This window comes from Theropithecus gelada, chromosome 20, assembly GCF_003255815.1.
Source record: "Theropithecus gelada isolate Dixy chromosome 20, Tgel_1.0, whole genome shotgun sequence".
In the NCBI taxonomy this organism is placed as follows: Eukaryota; Metazoa; Chordata; class Mammalia; order Primates; family Cercopithecidae; genus Theropithecus; species Theropithecus gelada.
In genome coordinates, this window is record NC_037688.1 from 16461284 (window position 1) to 16477166 (window position 15883).

Below are 15883 nucleotides of genomic sequence, written 5' to 3' on the forward strand. Positions count from 1 at the left end.
CAAAAAAAAAGGAGATAAATCACCAAGGAAATTAAATCCACAATGAGATCTCACAATACAACTGCCAAAATGGCTAAAATGAAAAACAGACAATACCAGATATGGCAAGATGTGGGAAAAAGAGTAACTCCTCTGTGCTGTTTAAAAGTGTAAACTGGCCGGGCGCGGTGGCTCAAGCCTGTAATCCCAGCACTTTGGGAGGCCGAGACGGGCGGATCACGAGGTCAAGAGATCGAGACCATCCTGGCGAACACGGTGAAACCCCGTCTCTACTAAATAGTACAAAAAACTAGCTGGGCGAGGTGGCGGTCACCTGTAGTCCCAGCTACTCGGGAGGCTGAGGCAGGAGAATGGCGTAAACCCGGGAGGCGGAGCTTGCAGTGAGCTGAGATCCGGCCACTGCACTCCAGCCTGGGCGACAGAGCAAGACTCCGTCTCAAAAAAAAAAAAAAAAAAAAAGTGTAAACTGATACACTTTGTAAAACTGTAGTATCTTCTAAAGTTGAACATACAAACACTGTACAATCTGGGTGCTGATTATGCAAGTACACTTGGTTTTTACACTTTTCTGAATGTATGTCTTGCCTTAAAGGCTTAATAAAAATAAGGCCTCAGATTCCTAAAGTGTATTTTTAAGATCTCAGTTATTTTAATTTGTAATACATACAAGTTAATTACCTTGTAGAGGATTTGCATAGGTTTGGTGAGTTCCACATTTCTAAGGAAAGGCGCTAAATATTTGAATAAATCAATCAGTAGCTGTGCATACATAGGCCACCCCTGAAAGAAAGAAATGTATGAGTCATAATTATACTCAGCTGTTTTTCAGCCACTACAAGTTGCCCAAGCAGCTACACTGACTTAACTTCTTAACAGAGGAAGTATCTCTACTAAAGATCAGCATTAAAGGCCAGGCACAATGGCTCACGCCTGTAATCCCAGCATTCTGGGAGGCTGAGTGCCGCTGGATCACCTGAAGTCAGGAGTTCGCGACCAGCCTGGCCAACATGTTGAAACCCTGTCTCTACTAAAAATACAAAAAATTAGCCAGGCGTGGTGCTGGTCACCTGTAATCCCAGCTACTCCAGAGGCTAAGGCATGAGAATTACTTCAACCTGGGAGGCAGAGGTTGCAGTGAGCCGAGGTCGCGGCACTGCACTCCAGCCTGGACAACAAGAGCAAAACTCCGTCTCAAAAAAAAAAGAAAAGAAAAGAAAAAAGATTGGCATTAAAAAGATTAAAAAGGACCAAGTTATTACAGAGATAGTGGGAAATAATATTTGAAACAAACTGGCTCCAGAGATTTCAAGACATAATGGTCCCTGTGTACCTGCAGCAAAATTTAAAAATTTGAAGAGGAAACTTCTGATAGAACACAAAACAGTCAACTGCAGAAACTGACAACTAGAAATGTGTTTTCTTAATTCCTTATTAAGTCTCGGCCATTTCTTTTCCCTCTTTCAACTCCTCAACTCTTTGCAAATAACCTTGTTGAGTCCACAACATGAATTCTCTATTTTCAGCCAAAGTCGGCCTGCTCACCCTCCCCCAACTATACCAATTATGTTCAATTAATTCCTGGATAATTGTATTTAATATGTTGTGTTTCTGTCTCCTAGAATACCCTTCTCCACCAAACAAAACCAACTTCATTTAAGAGCTATTTCACCTTCTTTGTCAAGTTCACTCCATTACATAGCAGTCACGTTTCTTCTGATCTGAGGGGCCAAAAAATGGTACTTTCTGCAGTACTCATTTGCCAATTTAATTCCAAGATGGGAGGAAAAGAACTTCTCATGTTAACTGTGTTGTATTACCAATTAGATAAAGAACTTTTAAATAGAACTGGATCATAATCCTTCAAAATAACATAGCCCAGTAGTCCTCAACCTTAGTTTGAGAGCCTTCCACATTTAAAGTGAGAGTCTAAAATCAACAAGCTCCAGAGCCCTATTACCCAGAGATTTATTCAGATATTTATGAGGGCACACATGGATTTCAACTTTAAAAACAACACCCCTACCACCCCAAAAAACCCCTTAACTGACAAATATGTAAAATAAATCATTCCTGTGTATAAAGAAGCAAAACATTTTAAAAGAAAGGAAAAAACAATTTTAAAAAACTTGAGAGACTGACACAGGGGGCCCACAACCTTGAAGCAGCAACACCTAATCACTGAATAATGGCTTTCAGGCAGAGGCAGTCAAGTACTTGACTTGAGTGAACACTAAATAGAATTCCCAACTAAGTTTGGAAGAAGTACAATTACTACTAAATGACTAACAGAAATCTATAGGCAATGCTAATAAATAAGCCCAGGTAGTCATAGTCTTCATCTACAGGAGATAAACTGCAGCCACACCTTCTGCTGTGGCGTATGTGCCAGCATTCTTGCAATAAATATCCGATGAGAAATCAGTTCAAGCCAGGCATATACAAAGCCAGGAGCTTTGGTAGGCCTCAAGATGTGGAATGTATTGCTGAAAGAAGAAAAACCTTAGTCAGAAGCACAGTCCAACTTAAATACAGTGAACAGCACATGAATGTAGGCTCAAAATGCTCAAGGGTTCTACTCCCCGTATTTTACTACATTAATCCAGCAAACCTTAACACAAAATTTCAAACGCAATTCTCACCAGAAAGCTGTAAGTGTCTGGAAATTAATGGTTTCCAACACATGCTCAGGCGCATTGAGTTCCAAGAGAAGCATGATAAAAATTCGATGGTAGGGAAGCTGCTGAAATTCACTCTGACGAACATCATGATCCTGAAGGAGAACTCCCACTACTATACCAAGGACCTATATAAAACACAAATTAGAGCTTGTAAATCATTCGGATAATTCACTCACCACTTTGATGTCATGCTTTTTAAACTCTGCATTCTTAAACCCAACATTAAAAGAAAGCATATATACAATTTGAATACAAAATTACATGCTGGCAACCGATGGGGCCATAAATTGGTCTGACTCCACCTTCAGTGTTTTGTATGTTTCTTTGAATTTCAACATCCTTGGACCACACCTGAATACTCTCTACAAACGCCCAATGGTTTTTCTTCAGCTCTAGAAATCAGCAAGGCCCCCTTACATTTCACCATGTTAAACACAATATAACAATCTAATTTGTCTGGTCTGACATGAAGTTGACACGTGGCAATGATTTACACTTATCTTGGCATTTAGTAGGCAGGGGCCAGGAAAGCTGTTAGGCTGCAGAGATCTCATTCCACTTGACTTGCCCACTGAACAGTGAGGGGCTTGAAGAACACATCTCTAATTTCCCAAATCCAAAATCAAAGTCCATTTTTACACGTATTTTTGCACTGCTTTAATATTCAGATTTCCAAGGACTCCACTGTGTAAATAAGCCAATGGCTAATGTCACTCACGTACTTGAGTTGCCAATCTATCAGCAGGGGGCACTTCTAGCCACCCACTCACAGTGATTCTGTGTATGGGGCAAATTCATACTGTAGTCACTACCAAGCATTAACATACTGAAATACATTATGATCTCTTTTTGTGTTTCTATTAAGGCACTATATTCTGTTTCTAAGACAGAGCGGATATGTTTACATATTATCTACGAATTTAATTTCAGGACAGAAAAGAGGCGTTAACAAAATGTTTTGGGGAAGGGTTGGCCTCAATAGGGTTAAGAACCACTGATGTGGCCAGGCATGATGGCTCATGCCTGTAATCCCAGCACTTTGGGAAGCTGAGGCAGGCAGATCACTTGAGGGACTCAAATAGGGTTAAGAACCACTGATGTGACCCGGCTCGGTGGTTCACGCCTGTAATCCCAGCACTTTGGGAGGCCGAGGCTGGCGGATCACGAGGTCGGGAGATCAAGATCATCCTGGCTAACACGGTGAAACCCTGTCTCTACTAAAAATACAGAAAATTAGCAGGGCGCAGTGGTGGACGCCTGTAATCCCAGCTGCACGGGAGGCTGAGGCAGGAGAATGGTGTGAACCTGGGAGGCAGAGTCTGCAGTGAGCCGAGATTGCGCCACTGCACTGCAACCTGGGTGACAGAATGAGACTCTGTCTCAAAAAACATAAAACAAACAAAACAAAAAATACAAAAAAATTAGCCGGGCGTGGTGGTGAGTGCCTGTAGTCTCAGCTACTCACGAGGCTGAGGCAGGAGAATGGTGTAGAGAGGAGGTAGATACAAATCTAGGAGGAAGAGTTTGCAGTGAGCCAAGATCGCATCACTGCACTCCAGCCTGGGCGACAGAGTGAGACTCCGTCTCAAAAAAAAAGAAACCACTGATGTGGCCGGGCATGGTGGTTCATGCCCATAATCCTAGCACTCTGGGAAGCCAAGGCAGGTGGATCACTCGAGGCCAAGAGTTTGAGACCCGCTTGGGCAACATGGTGAGACCCTGTCTCTACTAAAAATAGAAAAGCTCCAGGCATCGTGGCTCATGCCTGTATTCCCAGCTACTTGGGAGGCACTCCAGCCTGGGTGACAGAGTGAGACTCTTTTAAAAAAAAAAAAAAAAAAAAATCCCACTGATGTAGACCAAGACTAAGGCAAGAAAGGATTTCAGACCTTGTTCAGCAGATTAATCTTTGTGACAGTGTTGGTGGCCTCCCCTGAGTGTTTCACGAGCAGTGCAATGAGTCGAACAAAGGCATCCAGGTTGTGATAGCACTTGGCTCGGATCATGGTGGGATTAGCAGCAGGATTGTGCTGCTGCTCAGCCTGAGCACGGTAACTGATTTCAACACACATTTCAGTACACAGACGAAAGAACCTTGTTATGAGATCATCAGTCTTCAGTATTCCTTGCTGGTGCATCTACCACAGGAACAAAAAATAAAGACACAATGAGATAACACACACAAATAAACTTGATATACCTTTAATTTTCATGCTTAAGAGATATTCTCATTTGTTCCTACTGTCATATTTCTAATTCTTACATTGTAATAAATGTATTATCAGAATTATTTTCCCATTAAGGTGCCATGACACAATTCCTCCAGTTTTAAGTTTAATGTAGAACAGGGAAGATGGAAACTGACAGATTATCATGGCAATTTTGAACAGTATGTCCCCACCAAATAATGTGGAAAATTAACCATGCAAATAAAACCAACTGTTTGTAACTTTAAGTCATATTAAGACATTGTGGACTCCAAAGAGGAGACTAAATTGCATGTATTTTACTTTCTCACAGAATTTAAGGTAATTTACTTCTCAAGGATTTGAAGATAATTTCCTCAAACTGACTTAATAACAAAGCTTTTAAAACTCCAACAAGCTACCCCCAGAAAAATCAATAATTTGTACAATAGGTAAGTACCAAATGGAAATACACACAAATCTGATCTAGGTATTTTAATGTAATAAAATGTTATACTAAGTTAAAATAATGTGGGAAACACAAGTTTATTTAAAAGAAAGGAAAAATTAGAAACTATATGACATATGAACTAGAAGTGAAGCACAGCGGGAATGTTATTTGGCTAGTTCCCCTCACTCCTTTAAAACAAACAAACAAAAAAGACAACAGTGAAATATGCATTAAGGCTACAGAGGAAGAACAGGTCAGTACTTACTAAACAGAGAAACCAAGTTCAGAAAAAAAAACTTCAAGGTTACCTTGAAATTTCTGAAACAACTGTCCCTGATAAGCAATAAAGACAACTGAATTGGTTAGACTATGATAATACTGTACCCTACTAGGACAGAATGCCAGCATGGCAAAGGGACTTTGTCTACATTGGTATCTGTAAAACTAAAAGTGACTGAGGAATAAGGACAGAGTACTATGGTCAAGTAGGAGCACAAGAAGGAAAGAATTTTCAGAAGGACACAAAACAGCACAGAAAAGTATAATACACTATCGTTTTCAAGAGAAAGATGAAATGAGAGCAAATAAGCCAGCAGGAAGGGCTGAGACAGGTGCCACATCCATACCCATGAAATAGTAATGATCGGAAAGACCAATGGATTCCAATTTTTTCCATTCAAATTACAAATCAGACTATAAACATGCAGTAATAACTTTTCAGTAGGGTATGCTTTGTAATTCCCTGGATTCTTTTAGGGGAGAAGTATACTCAGTATGATTTACTAAGTAACATTCATTTTGAAAAGTAAACCTAATTTCAAATAACTTCTAGAACTGAAGTCAGCTCTTCCACATTCAATTGTCATTAATTTGAAAAGAGACCTAATTTGTAATCTTTCTTTAGCAATATACCTAAAAGTTTTGGGTTCAGTCTGAAGAAATATAATGGTCAATCTGCAGAAATAAGCAGACAACTCACCCTGAAAAAGAATTACAACAGTTCTAATAAAGGAAATTCCAAGGTCAATTCAGGAAAAGTACCACTCTTGCCAAGTTATATTATAATTAGGACACATGAACTTATTGTGTGATTCCCTCACAGTCACTGAAAGCAACCAGTGACGATCAAAAACAGAATGCTAAATGGTACTATGGCTTGGTTCTGACATTTTTCCTGTTCATCCTATTCACAAACATTCCTGCCAAATCTGATTTTCAGCTAGGAGCTTTGTTCCTAACACTTTTAAGTCAAAGTCCAATTGTATCAAATCTAATGAAAATACTGAAAATTATTTTCCAAAGGAACATGTCACTAATTTAGGTAGATATTTTCCAAAGGAACATGTCTAGTTTAGGTAGATATTTAAATTAGAAAATACAATAAAACATTCTACCATTTAAGTAAGCATTTTTGTCATTTTTTTTTAATGTGGGCTATTGTGAGAATTTCACATATTTATTAGCCCACAGTCCCATCAGTGCTAGTAAATACACTTTGTAGTTTCATTATTCATTATCTGACCCATTGTACTTTGTAGCTGTGACAACTGAAATGGAATACAGAATCAATGGTGAGAGGGAATGTTGCCTTTATTGCTTAGTGATCAACCATGAGAAAACAGGCTGTAATTTAACCATACAATGATGACTGGGTTTGCATGAGTATGGAGGTAACTGTCTGACCACAGGTACGTAATACTGAGCTTTAATATTGGAGGCATCACACCCTACTTATGTTGAATAAAAAGCACCTTTCTTTCCAAAAGCTCTACCTGTCCAACAAACGCAGAGAAAGCTTTGGTACTGTCGCGGCCAGCTGCTGCTGAATGGTAGAGATTCACCCATTCCCTCAGAAGATACTCTGCCTTCTCCCTCAGGCCTGGAGGGTCATCATACTCTGAGGCTTGAGAGATCCCAGAATGCATCATAAAGTTTGGGCCTCCGTGAGCACGATCAATCATTGCTTCATAGTTGGATCGCACTACTTCCATCAGCTGGGGCAATCTAGTACAATAAATCCAGGGTGAAAATCAGTCTACCCATAGCTGTGATTTTACAGACATACAGATGTATAGTTTACTTATTTAACAGCAACCACAAGAGTGGTGGTTTACCACTTTGCTTTACCACTTCCACACTGAAACAAAACTATCCTTAGTCTCTTATCCGCTTGCTCATGAGCACATAACATGCAAACGACTGCCCTCAGTTAAGCTACTTCTTGCCCAAAAAACGTGTTCATTTAAATGAAGCTGATGTTCAGAGTCAGCAAATATTCACTGCTTGCCTAGTATGTACCACGCTTTCTTTACGTTACTTCTCTTGATTTCCAATAGTTCTTTGAGAAATTATTCCCATTTTCTATAAAGAATAGTTTTAAGGAGGGTGAGTCAATTTGCCTAAAATCAGAAATCTTTTAAGTGGCATGACCAGGGCTTAAACACAGGACTCTGACACTAAGTCTGGTACCGTATGTACTGCTCTGTGCCAAGAAGACTTGGCAGTCAATTAAGCGTTCATACTTCAAGTGACAATATTAGCCCTTACCAAAGCTACCCACCCATATGTGGTTGGTAAAACAGTTTTAACAAGTAATGTTAGTAAGTCTGCACATTCATCCCTAAAGATATTAGGAGACTACTAAATGCACAGGGATCTCAAAGTGTTTAATCCTCACCCTTCTGGAGCATTGCCTCTGGAATGAGCGTTAATCCTCATGAGGGTTTCAATGGTGTGGAACAGATCTGCTTCAGTAACATGAGCAACACTCCTTTCATCCACCAGCAGGATTTTTACCAATTGCATAGCGAATGCCACAGCCATGTAGTTTAAGCCATTCTCCATTGACTGGCAACACAGAAAACACAACGTAAGAGGGAAAACACTTAAGAGCAAACATACTTCCCTGAGTCCTTTTGTCCTTGCAAGTAAATTCCTTCCATACCTGCGCTAGGTGAAGATCATACTGCTGCATATTAACCAAATGATTGCGAATTAGCAGCTCCACAGCCTCCACATTATATTTATATTCATCCCGACACTCAATTAGGCACCTAGAAAAAATTCAGTATCTTTACTCATATAGGCTTAACCATACTGTATAAAGTGCCCATTGTACTCAATGGAAATGTGCTCCAAATTAAGAATGCCTTGAGATTCAACTGTAAATCAGTGTCCAAATTGAAAAACAGCCAGTAATGAAATAGAACAGATAGCCCAGGCTTTGCTTTCAAAACCTAGGATACAGAGGATTCCATTTAAGACATTAAAATACTTATACATGAATACCACTTCTGAGAAATCACTGAAACCTTTTAAAACAATGACCTACAATTTATTGCCCAAAATAAGGTACTAGTTTTCTATATCCAACATGGGGAGAAGGTAGAGACCAGATGGAAAACAACTACTTAACAATTCTCACCTCTCACAAGTAGGAAGTCCAAGTGTCCCACCTACCTACTAGAAAAAAGGGAAACCCCTGGACATAAACAGTACTATCTATGTCAAAAGGCAGTCGCGATCCATTACTCACTACTTTTCGAAGATGGCTACTGACCTTGTGATCTGTTTGTTGCACCATGGAGACCCATATGCCCGGCCATCCTGCAGAGCTTTTAGTACCAAGAGGTGGCATTCCCTGTAGCGCAGCAGCAGGTCAGCATCAGCACCACTTGTGGCATCTAGTAAGCCCTCTACAGCCTATGGGAGAAAGAAAGTGTTCAGACCCATGGAAAATATGGTGCTTGGCCCAACTATCATAGCAAGAAACCAAATCTCAATGCCAAGTACCAAATACCTTCCAAAGCCTCCCTGTCCTTTCCACTCTCCAAACATCCCCTTCAGTTGCCTATCACACACACTCTAAATTCTATCTGGTTTAAGTTCATTCTGTGCTCTTCATTGTCATAAAAGGCTTTGCTGTAGTTAAAACCCAGGGCTCCCTACCTACCCTGATCCAAATTCTTGGATCAACTTGTCCCTCAAAATCTAAAGGGCAGCTGGGCTCAGTGGCTCATGCCTATAATGCCAATGCTTTGGGAGGCTCAGGAGGGAAGGCCACTTGAGCCCAGGAGATTGAGAACAACCTGGGCAACAAAGCAAGACCTGTCTCTACAAAAAAAATTAAAAATTAACTTGGCTTGGCAGTGCGCACCTGTAATCCCAGCTACTCGAGAGGGTAAAGTGGGAGGCTCACTTGAGTCCATGATCACGTCACTGCACTCAAGCCTGGGTGACAGAGAGAGACCCTGTCTCTTAAACACACACACACACACACACACACACACACACACACACAACTGAAGGGCTTTTAAAGTTTCTTCAAATCATATCTCAGGAATATCTTTAAGAAAAAAATTAAGATTTCCAATTTTACCATTCAAAACTTCTATGACTACATTCTACATTGGGAAAAAAAAAATCACCTACTTATAGAACTTGATTTATATTATGAAATCTTAAGCTTAACTGTATAAATATGTAGACGGTGGCGCAGGTCAATAAATGTTTACACATCTAGCATTTTCTAAAAGTAATAGCTTAAGAACCAACCTTTTGGAGCAATCCAAGAGCAGCTATGGCATCCCGAGAGTTTCGAGATAAAACTACAACCTCCAAGAGACTTCGAAGAGCCTGAGCTTGAGGGTTCATGGCCAAAGTTGGTGGGATGGCATGTAGATGCTGTTCCAGTTCTGTAATACACTTATCATAAATCTGAGCTACATCATCTGTTGCCCAAGCTTGCTGTTTTAGAGAAGGAAACAACCAACAAGAGACAAAAGAATGTTAAGGTTTTTTATTGACATATGTATCAAATAGAGGTCTATTAGTATGTTTACTCCCTTTTTCTTATTTTTACATTCAAACATGGAGGGCCTCTTCTTTCCCTTCTTCCTGAGCTATTCAGAATTAATACTATCAAGTGGGGCGGTACAAGGTGGCACAAAGGAAGAGGTGTTTCATTTGAGAGAGGAAAACCTGGCAGACAGCAGCATAATCAAGTGATAAAAGAGAGCATTAGTAATAATGGGACAGACTGAGGGCAGCACCACTTGCACCATCTACTAAGCCCTCTACATCCTAAGAAAGTGTTTCAAACCATTAAAAGTATAGTACTCAGTCCAGCTGTCAAAGCCTGATAGGACAGAATAAGAATACAGCATTACTTCTGAGCTATTCCTATTTTTTAAAATGCATTATCTGAATCTAGCCATGAGAATACACTGGACAAATAAATCAAGCCATTTAGAAAATAATTAGCCTATAATCTTCAGAAGTGTTATGGTCATGAAAGATGAGGAAAAACTGAGTTACCTATACCAGCTAGAACTGAGGGAGACTTTAAAAATATGACAACTGAAGAAATGTGTGATTCTAAAACAGGTCTTTTACTATACATTATTGGGATACTTGGTGAAACTTGAATGAGGTCTATGAATTACATGGAGTAAGGTATTAGTATTCATTTCTGACCTTAATGGTTGTGCCGTGGTCACACAGGAAAAAGGTTTTATAAGAAATACAAACCAAAGGATTCAGGAGTGATAGGGCTATCAGGTCAGCAACTTACTCTCAACTGGTTCAGCTGGAAAATGTTTTTCCCTATATTTCCAAGTTTTCTGTAAACACCTTTGAAAATTTTAGAAAATTCTTTTATTTAAAAAATGGGAAGTCTGGGCATAATGGCTCAGGCCTGTAATCTTAGCACTTTACGAGGCTGAGATGGGCAATCACTTGAGGTCAGGAATTTGAGTCTAGCCTGTGTAACATGGCAAAACCCCATCTTTACAAAAAATACAAAAATTAGCTGAGCAAGGTGGTGCACGCCTGTAGTCCTAGCTCCTCAAGAGGCTGAGGTGGGAGGATCGCTTGAGCCTGGGAGGTGGAGATTGCAATGAGCTGAGATCGCGCCACTGCACTCCAGCCTGGGTGACAGAGAAAGACCCTGTCTCAAAAAAATAAATAATAAAATTTAAAAATAAAAACCCAAAAGTTATTATGTTACCATGCAAATTCCTCTAATTAGGCCAAACATTAAAGATAAATCACCCACACCCACGTCAATTTTTTCTTTAATCCCCTGTATGTCATACTTAATTGGACACAAAGAATACCTACAACTCAAAAACTATAGGTTCCCCTGTAAATTATTCTCCCAGGAAGCAAGTCAAAAACATATATTAAATGTCAAAAACATTTAAATTAATTGGCAAAACACTCAATTTAATCTAAAACACATTTACCTTCATGGGCTGGGCTAAAAATCCTGTGGGCTGACTTAAGTCATTTGTAGGCAAGAAGCCAGGAACATTGCGTGCAAACTCTTCGTAAACAGCCAACTGCTTTGGATCCACACCACCAACCTTGAAAGAAGAAAATCTATTTTGACAGAATTCACTCAATAATCAAAATAAACCGTTTTGAAAGTGGAAAGTCTGCATGTGAGTAAGCTCAGGGACACAAGAGTCATTACAACATATAACAGTATGATTAAGCATACATGCACACTAACAAATGCAGTTCAGAAGAGGGCTTCTCATTTCCCTGAATCCTGCTAAGAGTCACCTCATTTATAAATTAACTGAAAGTTTCTCTTGGAAAGTGCCTCACTTGGGACGATGCCAGTGCAATTCTCCCTTAGAGTTGGTAAGTATTATCAGATTTATCACTGTCTCATTGGGAACAATAAGCAACCATTAATGTGAGAAGCCCAAGGTGGGAAACATGAAAACTAGTTAAGGCACATGAACTCCTTACAGTAGTAGCATTTCAACAACTTTGGAGGAGCAAGGGAATTTAGAGCTATTTCCATACCTGCTCCACAGGCAGCCATTAAGTGAAATGCTATCAAGTTAAGATGTTTTCTCATAAACAACATTTAACTCTGCTGTCCTAGTCCCAGTAAGGAGTTCAATCAACAAGAACATTAAAAATAAAACAAAGACAGGATGGGGAGAGACAGCCCCAATTCTCACTTTCAGCCTGATTTGCTCTGGCATCCGTTCGGCTTGATATGTTAAAACAACAGGATCACAGTATCTGCGACCTTCTTGCCTAGCATGTTTTCTCAGCTCAAATTCCTGCAAACAAAAAAAGTCACTGAGGTTCTTGTTATAAGGCACTTCCCTAAATTAAGAAATAAAATCTTAAAAGGCAAATTCTAAACACTTACAGTTGCTAATCTCTTGTCCATCTCAGGGCCTGCTTTTTCTACTGCAGTCTTCTGAATAAAACAGCAAGCCAACTCACAATTGTCCTGAGCTAACTGAGCAGCTGCCTGATCCATCATTTCCCTTTGTTGTGGGGAAGCAGTCTATTAATGGAGGTGGGGGAGTGGGGGGAATAGGAAAAAAAAAGACTTGAAAGTTAACGTGGACAGACAGGATAGTAGAAAATGCAGTGCATTTGGCAAATGCATTTTAAGTTCTGACTCTACTTATGAATCAATCAGCTGTGATCTTGAAATAGTCTTAACAGCTTTCTCACTTTTAAGACAAAAATATCCTAGACACCTTATCAGTTTATGGTGAACATGTCTTAAAATCAGTAAAGCAGGCCAGACGTGGTGGCTCACACCTGTAATCCCAGTACTTTGGGAGGCCGAGGCAGGTAGACCACTTGAGGCCAGGAGTTCGAGACCAGCCTAGCCAACATGGTGAAAACACTTCTCTACTAAAAAAATACATAAATTAGCTGGGCGTGGTAGCACATGTCTGTAATCCCAGTTACTTGGGAGGCTGAAGCATGAGAATCAGTTGAACCTCAGAGGTGGAGGATGCAGTGAGCCAAGACTGCACCACTGCATTCTAGCCTAAGCTACAGAGTGAGACCCTGTCTCATGAAACAAACATTAAAAAAAAAAAGGCAAAAACCCAAAAAAAAATCAGTAAGCAGTAAACAAATTACTAATCATGATACCTGAATAACCATGATATCTGAGACTCAAAACTAGTAAGTGAATTATCTGAAAAGTGTGTGCACATGCAACATCACTTTAAGTCATTTTGTATCAGCCTTCTCAAACAGCTTTCATCCTTCCTGATTAACAGAAATGAGGATTGTTAGATTTCACATTTCCTTTTTAAATCTTATTTAAACCAATAAATATATGGGTATCTACTATCTGTCAAACATTGTGTTGAGGATACAACAGCAAAAAAAGATAAAAAAAAGCACAGCCATGATGCTTTGCCTCACAGAATTACAATCTAAAATGATGGAAGATATCAAACAAATATAGTGATTATTAACAATAAGTGGTAATGCCCAGTGCCATATACAGGTAAAGAAAAAACTTATTACAGACAAGTAGTAATATGTTTTGTACCTATATCAACGAAATAGCCAACTTACACGAAGGGCTGAGGCAAAACTGTTTTTTAGGTTGGTAGATATGCTCATGAGCAAAGGTTCCCTGCATGTAATCATTGCCATTCCAGCTGTCAAGTTACGCATCATGTGATGAGCTGCTATTCGCATTCGAGATTCCTCCGAATCCAGAGCAAAATCCTTCCTGACTATTTGCTCACAAGTAGTCATGGCAATCTTAATTGATCGATCAACCACAGGATGGACCAGCTCCTGGACAGCCCGTTCAATTGCCTGACGCACACACTGCTTCAACTGCGGATGGGCCTGAAACAAGGGAATCTGGGGGGTTGGGGAGGACAAAGTCAACACCTTGTTTAAATAAGACAATCCAATTCCTACTGGCAATCACACTCATGATTTTGTAAATCAAGGTTAACCAAAAACTACCAGTTTCTACTTAAAAGTTAACCAATGGAAAATTTGGGTAACAGAAACTGGGCTCCACACAGGGAAAAGTATTCAGTATACCCTATGATACGCAATAATATATATATGTCTTTTTTTTAAATCCTAGTTTAATGGACAAGCTGTTCATTATAATAATGCATTAACTACTTAAAGACACACTGCTGGCTTATTTAAAATTTGTGGCTCAAGTGCTCTTAAAAGAAAGCAACTTCTCTATTAGCTTGAAAAATGTAAAAAGAATCAAATTTACAGAAAAAAGACTTCCCACAAAAACTATTAATATTAAAATTAATTCATCAGAATAGTGAGCATTTTACAGTACCCACTGAAATGTTTGGCTTCACTTGAAAGGCTGTTTCTAATCTTTTATTGTAGGCATAAATTATGCCCCAAAACTTACTTGGTCCCTTTAACTTGTTGAATTAAAACAATAAAATAAACTAGCATATAACAGTGTTCAGAACACTGAGAGTATTCTAAAGATGAATCATAATTTTGGATCTAGGTGTCTCACTGCCTCTCACTCCGCCCCTCTAAAACTAAGTAGCATGTCTATTGGCAGGGGGGTGGACAAAAGGTTAAAATGGTTTCTCTGATACCCTTTCAATTCCTTTTAATAAAAAGCTCAATGTATTAATGTTACTCCTGTATTTGTGAACATTTTCAGTTTCTAAAAAGTAAGGACAACGAAAACTCCACTCACCTGATTCTGGATTATATATTCTGTTAAGTAGAATAAAAGACTAAAGATAATAATACAATTTCCCCTTGAATGTACAAAGCAAATACTAAGTATAGGAAAAAGGATTGATGAGCGGTCATCTTACATGACCATATTATATCAGACCTCCTTCCGGAACCCAGGCCACAACAACATAACTCAAAGTACTAAGTCCTACTTCGAGATCTTAGCCTAGAAATTTTATACACATGCACGATCAGCTCATTTCCAGCCTTCAGCTGGAAGAAATGGCTTACTGCAGAAGGCTAAAGTGACAAGATAAAGAAAATAAAAAGCTATGGTATACATTAAGCATCTTTTACTCTGTGTAAGGAATTCCTGGAGATTGTGATTTTATTGCCAGCTAAATTTTAGTATCATGGGTTTGGATATGAGGAACCAATATAACCAACATCTAGTCACTCTATTTCTTAAGGGAAGAAGAAAAATCCCAACTGAACTACACAGCAGTTCTAGATCTCCATCCTCTCTGACAAACTCTACAACCTAGGAATCCAGAGGGAAGGGCAAAGAGCTGAAGAAAAGGTGACCAAACAAAGTTTACTTTATCACAAACTAGAAGCTGGGAGAATGAAGCAGTGTTTACTTACTGTTGGATTTAGAGTAATGTGTGGTGCCAGGCCCGCAAGGGAATAGACATTGATGTCATGGTAGCTGTACTGTGGCTGTGGTGGAACCGTGGCTGTACAAGTGGTGTTAGTAGCTGGTGTAGTAGAAGTTGCTAAATGTAAAGTAATAAAAAGAGATTTTAAAAGTACATTTGTTGACTTTACTATAAAATGAGCTTAATATTAAGTGGTCATTATCTAATTAAACTGGGGGAGGAGGGAAGGATGTAGCAGGTCTTATTTTTCCCACCCTGAAAGGGAAATTCTGTTATAACAGAGATATACACCAAGCACGTTAAAAGTATGTCAGTGGCAGTGCCCCACAGCACAGAAATCAACTGAGCAGCCATGCCACATTCTCAGGCCCAAGTCCTACAAACTCAGTCTATATTAAGATGTCTGTTTTCAACCTAGCCTGTTTCTTGGTTTATCTGGGG

At 39.4% G+C, this 15883-nt stretch overlaps 1 protein-coding gene across 3 annotated transcripts in view; it reads right to left on the reverse strand.

The window, feature by feature from the left end:
- The window catches only part of CNOT1 (CCR4-NOT transcription complex subunit 1), an 82018-nt gene that overhangs the window by 9565 nt on the left and 56570 nt on the right, over window positions 1-15883 (reverse strand). For all 3 annotated transcript variants that reach the window (XM_025369774.1, XM_025369771.1, XM_025369773.1), the window contains exons 29-42: window positions 15429-15559; window positions 13671-13967; window positions 12490-12630; window positions 12293-12397; window positions 11561-11680; window positions 9870-10061; window positions 8875-9017; window positions 8260-8368; window positions 7993-8162; window positions 7088-7319; window positions 4568-4816; window positions 2640-2803; window positions 2366-2483; window positions 679-780 (exon numbers count right to left, since the gene is read on the reverse strand). In XM_025369774.1, coding sequence (XP_025225559.1) covers window positions 679-780; window positions 2366-2483; window positions 2640-2803; window positions 4568-4816; window positions 7088-7319; window positions 7993-8162; window positions 8260-8368; window positions 8875-9017; window positions 9870-10061; window positions 11561-11680; window positions 12293-12397; window positions 12490-12630; window positions 13671-13967; window positions 15429-15559 — 2273 coding nt within the window. The remainder of the gene's footprint in view (window positions 1-678; window positions 781-2365; window positions 2484-2639; window positions 2804-4567; window positions 4817-7087; window positions 7320-7992; window positions 8163-8259; window positions 8369-8874; window positions 9018-9869; window positions 10062-11560; window positions 11681-12292; window positions 12398-12489; window positions 12631-13670; window positions 13968-15428; window positions 15560-15883) is intronic.